Source organism: Glossina fuscipes, unplaced genomic scaffold (assembly GCF_014805625.2).
Source record: "Glossina fuscipes isolate IAEA_lab_2018 unplaced genomic scaffold, Yale_Gfus_2 2, whole genome shotgun sequence".
Taxonomy (NCBI): domain Eukaryota; kingdom Metazoa; phylum Arthropoda; class Insecta; order Diptera; family Glossinidae; genus Glossina; species Glossina fuscipes.
Genome location: NW_023998416.1, coordinates 3,285,906 through 3,299,904, shown reverse-complemented (window position 1 = coordinate 3,299,904; position 13,999 = coordinate 3,285,906). Strand labels below are relative to the sequence as shown.

General features: G+C 31.7%; 1 protein-coding gene across 2 annotated transcripts in view; it reads left to right on the top strand.

Moving 5' to 3' along the window:
- The window catches only part of LOC119633899 (zinc transporter 2), a 69,319-nt gene extending 55,641 nt beyond the window's left edge, over window positions 1–13,678 (top strand). The window contains exons 6-9 of one of the 2 annotated variants that reach the window (XR_005246908.1): window positions 616–982; window positions 1,603–1,750; window positions 13,160–13,356; window positions 13,416–13,677. Coding sequence is in view for 1 of the 2 variants with exons in the window: in XM_038027714.1 (XP_037883642.1) it covers window positions 616–982; window positions 1,603–1,750; window positions 13,160–13,284 (640 nt within the window). In the remaining variant the exon portion in view is untranslated. Of the gene's footprint in view, window positions 1–615; window positions 983–1,602; window positions 1,751–13,159 lie in introns of both variants that reach the window. The other variant, XM_038027714.1, reaches the window with a different exon arrangement.
- The last annotated feature ends 321 nt before the right edge of the window (window positions 13,679–13,999 follow it).

Here is a 13,999-nt window from a genome sequence, read left to right as displayed (position 1 = left end):
TTTGTTGAGATTAGGTTCGCTTGTTTTACAGTTTCTAATGAAATAAATGTAACTTGTTTGAAATAAATTCAAGGCTTATGAAAATATATGCTTTGAAAAAGCAATAATAAAAGAACAACTTTGTAGAATGTCGAGCTTCTATATGAAATTCTATCCTTTTACTTACGGTAGTGAAATTAATCCCTGCCACAGGTTTGCCAACTGCTTACTAATAACAATTTCAAAATTATGTTATCAGGTAAACGTAGCTCTCAATAAACTATTCTTCAAGTATTTCGCTGTTAATGTTTTCATATTACCTCAGAAATATGCATTCCTTCGATAGCATGAATAGCATCAGTTTATGCTGAAATCATTCATTGAAATATTTGCCTTCTAACGGCCTAATAAATTCGGAGAAATTACTTATACGTTTGTTGAAACGCAGTAGTAATGTTAATAATAAAGAGAACAGATTTAAATTGACATATTTAACTGTAAGTTAAACGTAAAAGCTTATCATCATTTAGAATATCTTTAAAAGTTGCATTATGTGACAATGACATGGGCGATGAGCTTAGTAACTTTTGTTGGATTTCACTATATATAAATTGTACTTCTTTTATTCTGTTATAGTATGGGTTTCCAATTGCAACATGGTCATGGCGTAGGTATGGCTCATGCACATTCCAGCGGTGATGGTCTAATGGCAAAATTAAAATTTAAAAAATCGAAATCAAATAGCGTTCCCGCTAAAGCAACGCTGGAAACCATTGTGACTGATGCAGGTCATCAGCATGGTCACGGTCATGGGGTTAATATAAATGTGCGTGCCGCGTTCATACATGTCTTAGGCGACATGTTGAACAGCGTGGGCGTTTTTGTGGCTGCATTGATTATCTATTTTCGGCCACAGTACGTTATAGCTGATCCCGTTTGCACATTTATATTTTCGATTATCGTTTTGTTTACCACATTTGCTATCATGAAAGACGCTCTATTGGTAAGTAAACAATACATAGAGAGACTCATTATTTAAATTTTGAATAAGCAACAACAATAAAGCACGAAGAGAAAAGAAATGAAACTCATTTATCATAATTTCATTTTACTGTTACGTTTATAACAAACAAACAAACAAACAAACAAACAAACAATTCATTTGTTTTATCTCTCTTTGCGGTTTCATAAGCTTGCATTTGAAGCGTAAAGCAGAAAAGCATTTAAACCCAAGAGACTTTTTTATCCATATCATAATTTCACATGCGTACATACACATATGAGTGAACTCTTGTCTCCGCGCTGTTATTATTATTATTATTATTATTTAACATAAAAAACAACAAGAAATATTATTGTCTGATTATGTTGTTAACAGTTGTGATTTTCTCCTTTTTTTGCTTTATTTTCTACCCTTCGTTTCTAAACAATGTGCGTATATTATTGTTGTGTATTGCACGTTCACCTACAACGATCCCATGATGCTGGTGGTTATGCCTGTCAACGCTCGTGGGTAAAAAATGATAAATGCATACCACCATCGTCGACTGGCTGGCTGGATGGCTGGCTGGTGGTTTGGTTCGCTGCATGACTGTGTCGGTCGGGTATTTTAATACCTATTAGGTTTTGATGGAGGGTACACCTAACTTTTTAGAGTATACGGAAATACTCAATGTTTTCAAGCGAATCGAGGGAGTAGAACGTGTTCATAACCTCCGTATTTGGGCTTTAAGCATTAACAGAGTCGCATTATCAGTACACTTGGCAATTGGTAAGTACATAAATAAAACAACATTCAAAGAACACTCGTCTACCAACGACACATGTACGTTCGTATATATAAAAGCTCGTTAATTACGGCCACTTTTTACAGCTTAAATGTTTGATATGAAATATGGTTAATTTCATTAGGAGAATGTGAGAAAATGAGCAAAGTGCATACTTGATAAGTTGGAAAAATTTGGAGGATGGCTTAAGTACGGAGTGCATCTAAAATGTTATTTATTTTGCTTAATTAAAACACTTCTTTTGGAGAAAAAAGTCCGTTAAGCTTGAAACTTTTAACAGGTGTGCCACTTTTTAACTCGCAAAAAAAATTCTATGGCATTTTGTAATCTTCTTGCAAACAGCAAAGAATGTATATGTCACCCCATCCAAAGCAAACAAGAATTTTAAAATTGCTTGTGTCGTATACTGTGTACCAGGTTAATAACAGTCTCAGCAATATGTGTAACAAGCTCCATCGTTTTCCTTGTATTTTGGGAAGATTTAGAACTTTGATCATTGATGAAAATGTTAACCAGAAGAAATCTTGATTCATGATAGATGGTCAACTAGTTTGAAAAATTTTATTGAATAAGAGACGAGCACTAAAATTTGAAAATATCTGATTATAACGGGATCAGACGATATGGAAGTGTTTAGTGATGGTTACGATTAGGTTTGCCTAAGAAATTTAAATTCACGAATCATTGCTTAAAATTAAAAACTTCCTTGCTTTTTATTGTCATCATATGATTGCCCCCTGCTGCATGCATAGAAACACTTAAAAGTAATACAAATTTCATGATCACAAAACCATTCCTTTACCGCATTGTTCAAGTACGTTTCCTACGAATGCGATAAATACATTGATTTTCATTACTTTAAAGGGATAATTAATTAAATAATATGCGGTTTATTACAATAAGAGATTAGTTATGTTTTTTTAAATAAATTACTCTGCTATGTATTAAATATGTCGCATAAGCATACTTTTGCGAAGGGCGGGCGTGTGCAAGACTCATAGTAGATACCTCGAAAGGTCCTTAGACGGCAGTTGGTTCGAAGTATTTTCAATCGGATATGAGCCGAAAGAAAAGACTAAGTTTGAATCCAGGAATTTGCCGAGAATTTCGAGAGAGTTCTGTGTTCTTCCATTTCTCTTCAGAAATATTTATCTATACATGAACTCTTTTTTTCCTTGCTTCTCCTTATATGATTTGTATCAGTTTTTTACTAATAATTAGTCTAAGATTTACTCGTAAAACTCTATTGAATTCGGCTTCCAATTTATTTTACTCGAGTGCCATGTGTAAGTTAATAAATATAAATTGATTTGTAAGAGATAAAAAAAAAAATATTTTTATTTAGTTGTACATATGTTTAAATCATGTGTCCAATGTAAATAAAATGTCGAATTTACTTTTTAATAAGTCTCTCATAAATGATGTACTCACGACTTCTCCACGTTGCCAACCCTCTATGAGATTTGAAAGGGAACGACTGATAAGTATGGCAAATAGATTCATAAAAATCATACAGTGTTTCGAAGATTCTGTGACTTTTCACTTTTGGACGCTCTTCGAATGTTGCCAAGGACAGTAGTTGATAAACTCGACAGGCTAGTGTGCAAAAATCGTATTTTCACAAGTCGCACCAAACGAGTTCCTGCGTAACCTTTTGCCAATGTGTTTAATACTCTTTATGGCTGTGTTCAGAGTCCTTGGCAGAAAATACAGTTAACGTCGATCTTATTTCTTTACAGAGGCCAAACATTTTTTACCGAGACTTTTTTAAATATAAAAATTGCAGAAAAGATAATTTTTTTTAGTTATTTAAATTTAAATATTTACCTATTTAATAATATCATTTAAAATATTAAATTATTTGTAGAACGACTTTAGTTTTTATTTATTAATTTTTTTTTTTTTTTTTTTTTTTTGGAAACGTTTGTGTTTGTATGCTTGAATCAAGTAATGGGCAGCCATTTATTACATGTACTTTTTCAAATGCAAACTCCAATGATTTTTCGTTTAAAGCTGTGTTATACCGAAGCTATCCCTTGGTTTTGACAAAGAAAAGCAACGTCAAGGTTACCATGAGAGTGTTCTCCAGGAAAATATTTAGAAAAAATGAATAAATATAAAATTCTTGTAATTTCTTGTTTTTTTTTTTTGTTTTTTCCTATGAATTCATAAGCTCTTAGTTGTTTGAGAATTTTTTTTATTTTTTCCTTTATTTTTTAATAAAAAAGAAAAGTACAAAACATTGGAAAGGCTGAAGAGTAAAAAATCGTCAAGAAGAAGAGACAGAACTATTTTTTGGTATTTTTTGCATAAAACTTTCTAAATATTTGAAAATTCAAATCTTATAAACGTAACAAAGAGAAGAAAAATTGAAAAGAAGAGGTAAAGAAAAAAAAAAAAAAAAAAAAAAAGAAGAAAATAGTCGAGAGTGAGAAGAAATGCAAAAAGATTCTTTTCCGAGTAATTTATGGTTGAAAGGAAGTTTTCGGCTAACCTCTCGTAGCACCGTGAATGCTAAAACGGAAATGGGAGAAAAAATAAAGAAGGAAGCGTAAAAGACAAGCCAGAGCCATAAAATTTAGTTGAAATGATAAATGCGTGCAAGTTGCAAAGACATTTCCAGTCAGGCGGAAAGGAAAAGTTACACGTTTTTTTTTTTATTTTTTGTAAACCATTTACTTCTTCTTTTTTTTTTCATCGCTTTGATTTTAAAACAGGTGAGAAAAATTAAATATAAAATTTAAAAGGTAAATATATAAAAACGAGTATTTGTTTTTTTTATTAGCTTGTTATTATCGCTTAGCTTAACATTAATAAAGCTTTCATTAAACCAATAAACTTCATAATAAGAGTGCATTTAATTTTTCTGCTTAATGTTTACTGGTGGTGGTCTGTTAATAATCATTATATTCATAATAAAAAAATGAAATAATAATACTATAGGTGGCATAGAAAGAAAATTGTTATCAACATAATTAACGAAATGCGACTTCTCCACCTCGGCATACGAACTTAGTGAAACATTTAGATTACTAACACACCACATCATCATCATCATCATCGTCATCATCATCATAATCATTTTTGTTAATGAACAACGCGTCTTGCTTGGGTTAAGCTCAGTTTTGGGGGCATAGAAAAGCAAAAAAAAAAAAAAAAGAAAAAAACTAAACAAACTGCAAAAAGCGTAGCATTATTTTAAATACAAAACTTTTTGAAATGAAAAACACTTTTATATGCAATTTTACCCATAGGGGTTCAGGTTTTTATTTAAATATCTACGCACACAAACAAACGTATTCGTAACCGGTACTTTTTAAATGCTATACACGAAATTAAAACAGAAACCTCTATAGCAACAAAAGTTGATGCATGAAAAAGAGTTCTTTAGAAAAAAATAGAAAAAAATAGAAAAAAAAAAACTAATCCATAACTGTTGGCAAATTTGTTAAGCTTTTAATGTTTTGTTGATAAGTTTTATATGCTAAGCCCAGACTCATGCTGGTTGTTTCCCCATCGCACGTGGTCGCTACTAAAAACGCAAGAAAAAAAAAAAAAAACAAAAAGTAGAAACACTACTGCAATTGGCAGCAAAGGGAAAGTTTATAAATTTAACTTGAGTTAATGCAAATTATGTTAATTTTGCATTGTTCGCCCTGGATGTGCTAGAGAAAGTGTTGACTTTCGAAATCGAAATAAGAGACAAACTATGAAAATCGTGAACATTTTTTTACATTAATTTTCGAAGCGTGTGAGAGCATAGCAACTTTGTCCTTCTGCACACATTACGGTTTTGTACGAACGCATATATAATGTAATATATATATATATACATATATATATATATATATATGCTGAAAGCAATCATAAGCGAACGAGTGGGGAATTTAAAATTTTGTCTGGAAAACCTTAATCACATTCTCTCCTTTCGTAGACATTCAATTTGTGTAAAAATTATATAAACATCTATTGGGACGTTGTTCTCGTTATTTTCCAAATGACGACCTTACAAGGATTGGTTGCATGCAGTTTAAGATGGTGTCGCCTCTCTATTGAAACACTATAATCAAGCTTGAGATTTAGTTGATGTCATGTTCGCCAAGTGTAAATAATTTGTGTTTTCATAGTGTTAAATATGCCAAGAAAAGATCAATTGTGGAAAACTTTACTTTCCTGTTTAATTCGGCGGAAAGTAATGTTGAATCGATTAACATTACAATATTCAAAAATAAATAATTATAGTGCAAACTAGGCGAACTCTTAACACAGATTTAAAAGCTTAATACCTATGGCGTTGCCATGTGGGGATAAAAGATAATGAGTTAATTTGACCCAACGGTGCGTTCATGATGTTGAATCGAAGAAACAAACCAAACAGTGTTATTGATTCGACATCTGTTACTTCCACTATTTGCATCTTAAAAAAGAAGCTAAAAAAGACGCAAAAAGGGAATTTCGATACACTATTATATGGGGATGGAGTGACTGATCTTTTTTGGATTATTGACTGTTATGTGCTATTAACAAAAAAAAAACTACTATTCTTGTTTTTGCAAATAGAGGAGTTTTTAATTTGTGTTGCATTATGCGCGTCTTTTCTGACCTATTTTGTCCAGTGGCAATGCGCAATCAAGGCCAGGAGACTATCAGAAAGTTTACCATAGGTATTGCGCAGACAGGACATGCCCATATCGAGCCCAATTTTGATACTGAAAGTAAAGTATATGTACATTTTATGAGAACTCTGAAGCTTCTTCCTGGATGCCGCAAACGTTGCAACAAAATGAAGATGCATGTATTCTTCGGCGGCTGAAATAAAAATCGTTATGTGCCAAAACGCATTGTATGATCTTCTTCAGCCTGCCGAGGCTGGACCGCCGGTTGTTAAACTCGCCGAGGAAACGCTAGTTGCACTGAAATTGAATTGAATTGAATTGGGCTAATCACTGAGCGATAACCGACATTTTATTCATCTTCCTGTCTGAACAAGTTATCAATTTTTATCCATTATTATATACTGTACCCACGGATAAATTTCAAAGGTTAAGTTATGCTCTCATATTCTACGAGGAAGGTAAAGCAGTCATCGGTCAACGATGGACTATGCCTTGAAGTAGCTCACTTAACGATTGAACATTGCCTTGTTAGTGGGAAAAAGTACCGTTCAAGCTGAGAATTCGATGCTGAAGCTTATTCTCAATAATCGAGAAGTGAATTTAGAAGAGATATATAAAATTCTTAGCATATCAAGAATCTTCGCATAGGCTATTGTGTATGAAAATTTGGCCATGGGATAACTTTTCGTAAATGGGTACCGGATTTACTCAATGTGGACGTCAATATGCCATTGATTATTGGCATTGATTGGGTCTTGTTCGATTGTGGCGCAGGACTTATAGACCGAACTATTGTATATAATATTGCTATTAAACGGTAAGAAGAACTTTTCATTGACATTGGGATTGATTGTCTAGACGAGTATTTTTTGTCCATATTCACAGTGTCTAACTGACACCATGTCATCGTAACTAAACTTGTGTGGAAAATTTCAGCATAATCAGGCGTACGGAAATGCTCAAAATAGCGATTTGAAGTTTCTCTGTTAGAAAACCAAGTTAAATAAAATCCTTTGGGTATCTTGAAAGTACCTGGAGAACATAACATCAATGTTTTCCAATATCATCGTAGTACGTGCGCTTTTTCTGATCAAAGTGGTTCCTGCATCTACTAGACCTTGTCTTATAAATTATCGTCTTCGATGTCGTAATAATCGAGACGCGACTGAGCATCATGAATTCCATTTCTACGTCTACAAAACGCATTTGTTCTCTTTTCTAGTAAAAATTTGTTCCGGTGTAGACGCTGCTTACATACCTATCATTTAAATTATATATTTTTGATCAACGTAATAGTCAGATTAATTTATCTATATCTATTCGGATATCACGATTGAAATTTCAAAACTTCGTTTAGAGTAATGATCGAATTTTTCCACTATAATCAATTTATAGAACTCACACCTACCAAAGAGTTGTTCAATTTTCTGTTTTTTTTTAAGCTATAGTCTCAAAAGTGTATAGTTTTCAGTGTAATTACATAAAGATTTGAAACTTTCTTTTATTATTAGAAATTTAATTTATTATATTCATATATAATTATTATTATAATAAATTTACTATTAAAATTTAAAATCTTTTTAAATCAGAAATTTCCGTAGTTTTACAAAAGGGAATATCAATAAATATATGAAAAGAAAAAATAGGTAAAAAAAAAAAAAAAAACATGATATTATGTAATCATAGGGATAAATGTGTATATTTTAAATGACTAGCGTGTTTAATGATTGTGGCGAACGGTAATCGCTTTCATCCCATTTATGAAATGAAAATATCGCTCTCACTGCTATCATTCACTTTGAATGCGAAAATGAGTAGGAAAGTAAGAAAGTTATGTTTTAAATAAAAAAAGGAAAGTTAAAAGTCGCCGTCATAAAGTAATTATGCGGCAAGGGATTTACAAAAACTTCCTGTAAATTCCTTAGTGACAAATTACAGTGATAAAAGAGGTAGCAGTGCAGTTGTAGTAGTGCAAAAATAAAGAAAGGAATAAAAAGTAATAAAGATGTGAGTGTTTACAAAGAATATATGTATTGTTTGTGATCTGTTGGAAGGCTCTATAAGTAAAGAATTTTTTGAACGGGAAAGAGTTGAGTAATGATTCACAGCTAATCGGTGAAGTGATTTGAAACAATGCCTTATTCGTTCTGATGCGTTCTGTTCAATATTTAGATATTGTATTCAAGGCTCACAATACTGGACTTAACTAAACTGAACTTTATTAAAATGTTTAAATATTTTATAAGGAATGATACCAATTTTGTTATCCGTGCAATTTACTCGATTGAGAGAGAGAGAGAGAGAGAGAGAGAAAACGTGTTGTTGTTCTCACCAAAATGAAAAAAAAAAATGATTGCTAAGACCATAGTCGTCACGCAAAAGTATAACTATCAACTTTTGCAAATAAAAACCGTTAGACGGCTATCAGTTTACGCATTCGACGTCGTGTGGTATCTAGTTTGTAGTATGATCTACGAAGAGATAAAGTGTGATCGAGTCAATGCAGCTTTGTTCCGTCTTGCAAGACATTATAGTGCAACTGGATAGATGGTATTTGAAGATTCGCCACGCGTTGTAATATAAAATCCAGTAAAATTTTTTTATTCTTTTGGAAAATTTTCCTTTAAGAATTGACCCCCCATTCTGAATTTTCCAGAATTTCCAATTTTTTTGAAATGATCCCATTAGTTGTCAAGAATTGTATAAAAAGATGATCGCTGCCGTGAGAGAATTTTAAATGACTATTATATAACGGTATATGGGAAGCTTAAGTTTAAAGCGCGTTTTTCTCGAACGGCTGACGCAACAACTCCTAGAATTTTTATTCGTTTCACTTGAGTTTTTTTTTTTTCAATATCTTGAAATCAACAGTCTGTGCACGCAACATAATTCCAATAGTTTTACTTGTTTTGCCTGCGAACACTTAGCAAATTTTCCATTTCGAAGTGAATAAATACTAATAAAAAATTGGCTTTTTTTTGAAGTTTTACTTTCCTTACACTCCTTAGTCTCGTAAAAATTCGTATTTTTTGAAATCCTCCACGAGCCCTTCTACCTATAGGTTGATCACTCCCTACACCGCCTGGGCTGCAAGAGTATATTAAGTTTATGCAGATGCAACGCCCAGAAGGAAGCACGTTTTATTACATCGTGGTTGTCGGTTCTTTTGCCTTCGGCTTGTTTTCTTGTGTTCAATGTACAGGCGGCAATTTTTGAGATATTTGAAGCGATTTCGTCATATTAAACGCTATTCCGGATATTAGTTAATACATTAACATTGATTTGAATTTTGTAGGCGTCGTCTTGGTGCCGTTAGTCGAGCGTGGCCAGTTTTATACGGGAATGCTGGCAAATGAGTTATACATTTTCAAATAGATATCTCTCGTTGATTTCTCCCTTAGGTGATGGAATTAGTGCCAATAAAACTTTAACTTAATAATGAATGCAGATCGATGAATGCGAATAAATTTGATACAAATCCTAAGTTGGTCACAAAGATATGCTATTTATGGGCAATCTTAGACGGGTATGTATAGGGTTTACAAACAGAAGGACGCCTTGTCAAGTGCTGTTAGATAAAGAGAGCAAGGGTGGCGTGCAGAGTTTTTCCAAAGACATAAAGTAAATCTTTTGTAGGGAGAAGCCGTTTTTCAGTTAATCATTTTTGTTTTTCTTGATATCACAAAAGTTACATACGGTTGCGCTTAAAAGAGGCAAAACAATGCAATTTTTCATATGAAGAATGTGAGTGATATTGTCGCCTGTACGATGAATAAGAAAAACTCTGATTAATATATTGTTTACGAGCAAATCATACGCCCCGTTGTGCGTTTCAATGTGACATGCAATCAATTGAATGCATTGTGCTTTTGTACAACGTATAGACACGCATACATTCATAAGGCTGTATAGAATGTCTATTCAAATACAATCGTTACTCATACGCCGAAGTTTTTGTAAAGTTTTCATATTTAGCTTTGTTATGCATTGCTTTTTTATAGCATTTTCTGATAAAAAAGAAATAACACTTAAATATTATTTAATGAACTTGGTTATTATTTAAAAATTGTCTTCAAGTTATAATAAACAAAACTGCAGAAGCAAGAATAACAATAACTATAACTAAATAAACAACAACAAAACAAGAGCTTCATGTTTATGTTCATAAATTAATTTCATAATTGAAATTTTTTTGGTTATACAAAGGAAAAAGTTCTTCAGTACATGTTCACACGTATATATGCCGGAAGATATATATATATATATATATATATATATATATATGAGCATATAAACGTGTGTGCAATTTTGCATGTATGCTGGATATACATGTTTAACAGCATTTTTATTTTATTTGCTTCTTTAGTGTTGTAAAATTTATTTGCTAGTTATGTAAATACAAAGTGAAAAACTATATAAGAGAGAGATACAGAGTGAAAAAAACTCATATTAAATTAAAATGTAATATGACAAAATAAAGCGATATAAGCATGCCTAGCACCTCCAAATTTATCAAAAAGTGAAAGGATAATTTTAATGATATTAATAATAACAGTTTAAGAAAGCCTAACAAGGCAAGGTTGCGTTTTTATGAGCAATCAAATAATGAAAATAATTTTTTATCTTACAAAACTAATAACAAACTTAATATATTCCCTTGCTGTATAGTTAAGTAGAAAAAAAAAAAAAGAAAAAACAAACAAGTACGAAAATGTACGAGACTTGTTAACTTGTTTTTCCTATAAAAATTTATAAAAAAGTACATACATTGTAATTCTATGCTAAAGATTAAAAAGAAAAGACGAACAAAAAATTTAACTAAAATATTTGGCAGCAGAGTTTTGTTCAGTTTCTTCTACTTTTGCATTTATCTGCTTAGACTTCTCGCTTAAGTCCTTCTCGCCCAAGAACATAGCAGCCACATGTTTTCATGTTTTACGTACATATACATTTAGCCTTTTCTTTCTTAAAAGCAACTTTAACTTTCTTACTGTCTTGTCTTTTTTTTCCCTTTTTTTCACTATGCACGTGCGAAAATGCAATTTGCATTGTAAGCATAGATGAAGAAAAAAGTCAGAAGAGTGTTAAATCAAGGAAAAAAAAGAGAGAAAGAGATGATAATAGTAAAAATGACAGAGAAGACTTTCTCTAGTGCTTGTGGGCAATTGAATTTTAAATCTCAAAATGTAATAAAAAGGAGCAACAATAATTTCAATATTGAAATACAGGCATTTAATACATTTATTGTTTTTTTTTTTTTTTTAATTTACGTCGGTCACCCAAAGATAAAGGTAAACTAATTTTATCTTGTCATATTCAAGAGCTTATTAGAGATTTTGGAAAGTTTTTAGTTATTGCGCTACTTTTATTTTTATTATAAGCCAAGTGTAAAAATGATGGAGAATTTAAGAAGAAGTGGAAATGTATGTTTACACTAAGGCTGATTTCAGGCAATTGGCTGAGTTTAGCTTAAACCAATCAATAAAAGACATGAAATAAGTTATCACATGGGAACTTTAGTTAAGTCACTGTGAAATGCTAGAGCACCTTGTGGCAAAGAAAGCATAAAAAGTTATATAAACAGACTATAGATGCAACATATGTAAAACTCTACAAGCAATCAGAAGCCTGTAACATGTTTATTCTTTAAAATGGAAATACACTTTTTTTTCGCTTTTTGCTTAATTTCTCATTACTCGCCATTTAAGAACGACTGAAAACTATAGTGTATCACGGCTCACCATTAAATAGCCTGCCCCAGTTTGCTTAATACAGTTCATCGTTTACCGACTTCTCCGACTCAAAATAAGTTGTCACTGGAGAAGTGGTCGAAAATGTCGTCCGGTACGAACCACTTTAAATAACGCTTGCCTTTGGGCAAAAGTCCGTCAGTTTATCAGATATCTCAAAAATTTTAAAAAAAGCACAAACAGGATAAACGAACATATTGCTCCGGACAGACGAACAGACAGATTGATTCAGAAAGTGAATCTGAATGTGATTCTAAATCGATCGGTATTACGGGGTAAATGAAAAAAAAGGGTTAAAATGTATATGTTAATAGTGCGTTCCCAGGCTAGCGATCTACTTCGTTGACTACATTTGCCTATTTTCATAACTTCCGCCAAGTTTACTTTAAACTAATATTTATACAATTTTGGAGTTTTAATATTCCGGATCGAGATTCGAATATTCCAAAAGCCCTTCGTTTTCTAAGGAAAAAAAAATATTTTTTTAATCTAAAAATCTTTTTAATCTAAAAATGGCTTACTTTTAAAATGAACGCGATTAAGTTTTTGGTATGGAACTTAGAGCGTGGAATGCGAACAACATAGTGGTGGATATGCGCGATTCGGCCCCCGCCGAATATAAATTTCTTACTTCAAAAACCCTTCGGTTTCTAAGGAAATATAAATATTTTTGTAATCTTTACTTCGAATTTAAAAAGCGACATCTATATCCAGAAATATTATACGTCAATTAATAAGATAAAATTTAAAGTTTCCAATATTCGCTTAGATTCAAATGATAAGCAAAATATTTCCAATAAAGTAAGTTACACGCAACTCAACTCAACTCCACAATTTGTCTGCACTAACGCAATTATTTTTCAACTTTCTTCTTAAAAACAGTATGAACTTTAATCTTTGCTCCGAAGCTAAAAGAAACTTTCAACATTATTTGATTGGTATACAAGATACACCTTAAGGCGAATAAATTTTCTTATTTGTTATATTTTAATTTTAATTTTATTTTTTTCTTTTTTTATATTTCTAGGCGAAGGTGTCGATGCGAAAAAAGTTCTAGAAACAGCAACTATTGCCGTTCATAAACGTTATCATTTCTTTGAGACAACCATACAAATTGAAGGATTTTCACCCGAAGTGGAAATTTGTGCATAATGACACCCATTGCTATTAAAATTAAAGCAAACGATAAATTTGGATTTAAAACAATTTGCAGGGAAATCTCACGTATATTCTGCATAAACTATTTTGCCATTAAAATATTTACACTCTCTCTTTCTCTCTAGCTTCGTCTTATAATGGCTCTCTGCAATTTCGTTTGTCCTTATTTTCGTTTTTGACTGTTGTATGACAGCACATAAAGAAATCATTTCATATTTCAGTCTTATATGCATCCATATGTACGCTTTATTAACTTCATTTTGCTCATTGCAAATGGCAAAGTATTGTCATTCTCTTGTTTGCGGTTGCCTTGTGTACGCGTTCAATAACGAAAAATTACATTTCTTATAAGCATTGCTTTTTCGCTTTTGCCTTGTGTACGCGTTCAATAATGAAAAAATTACATTTCTTATAAGCATTGCTTTTTCGCTTTTGTCAAAAGCGTAAGAATTTATTTCTGTTTTAAATGTAATATTACATGAAATATATATTAAAAATATTTGTTAAATTTAAGTTAAATGGAAATATAATTAGCTTTTGTCTTTTTTAAACAGATATTTGTATTACAATTTCAAAATAAAAGAAATTATTTTGCCTTAAAATATTTTTGAAATGATTTATTTACTTATTTAAGACATTAAAAGCAAGTCGAAGCATCATTATGGGCGACGGCCCGTCGCTAAATATCCTAAACCATCCTACCAATTAT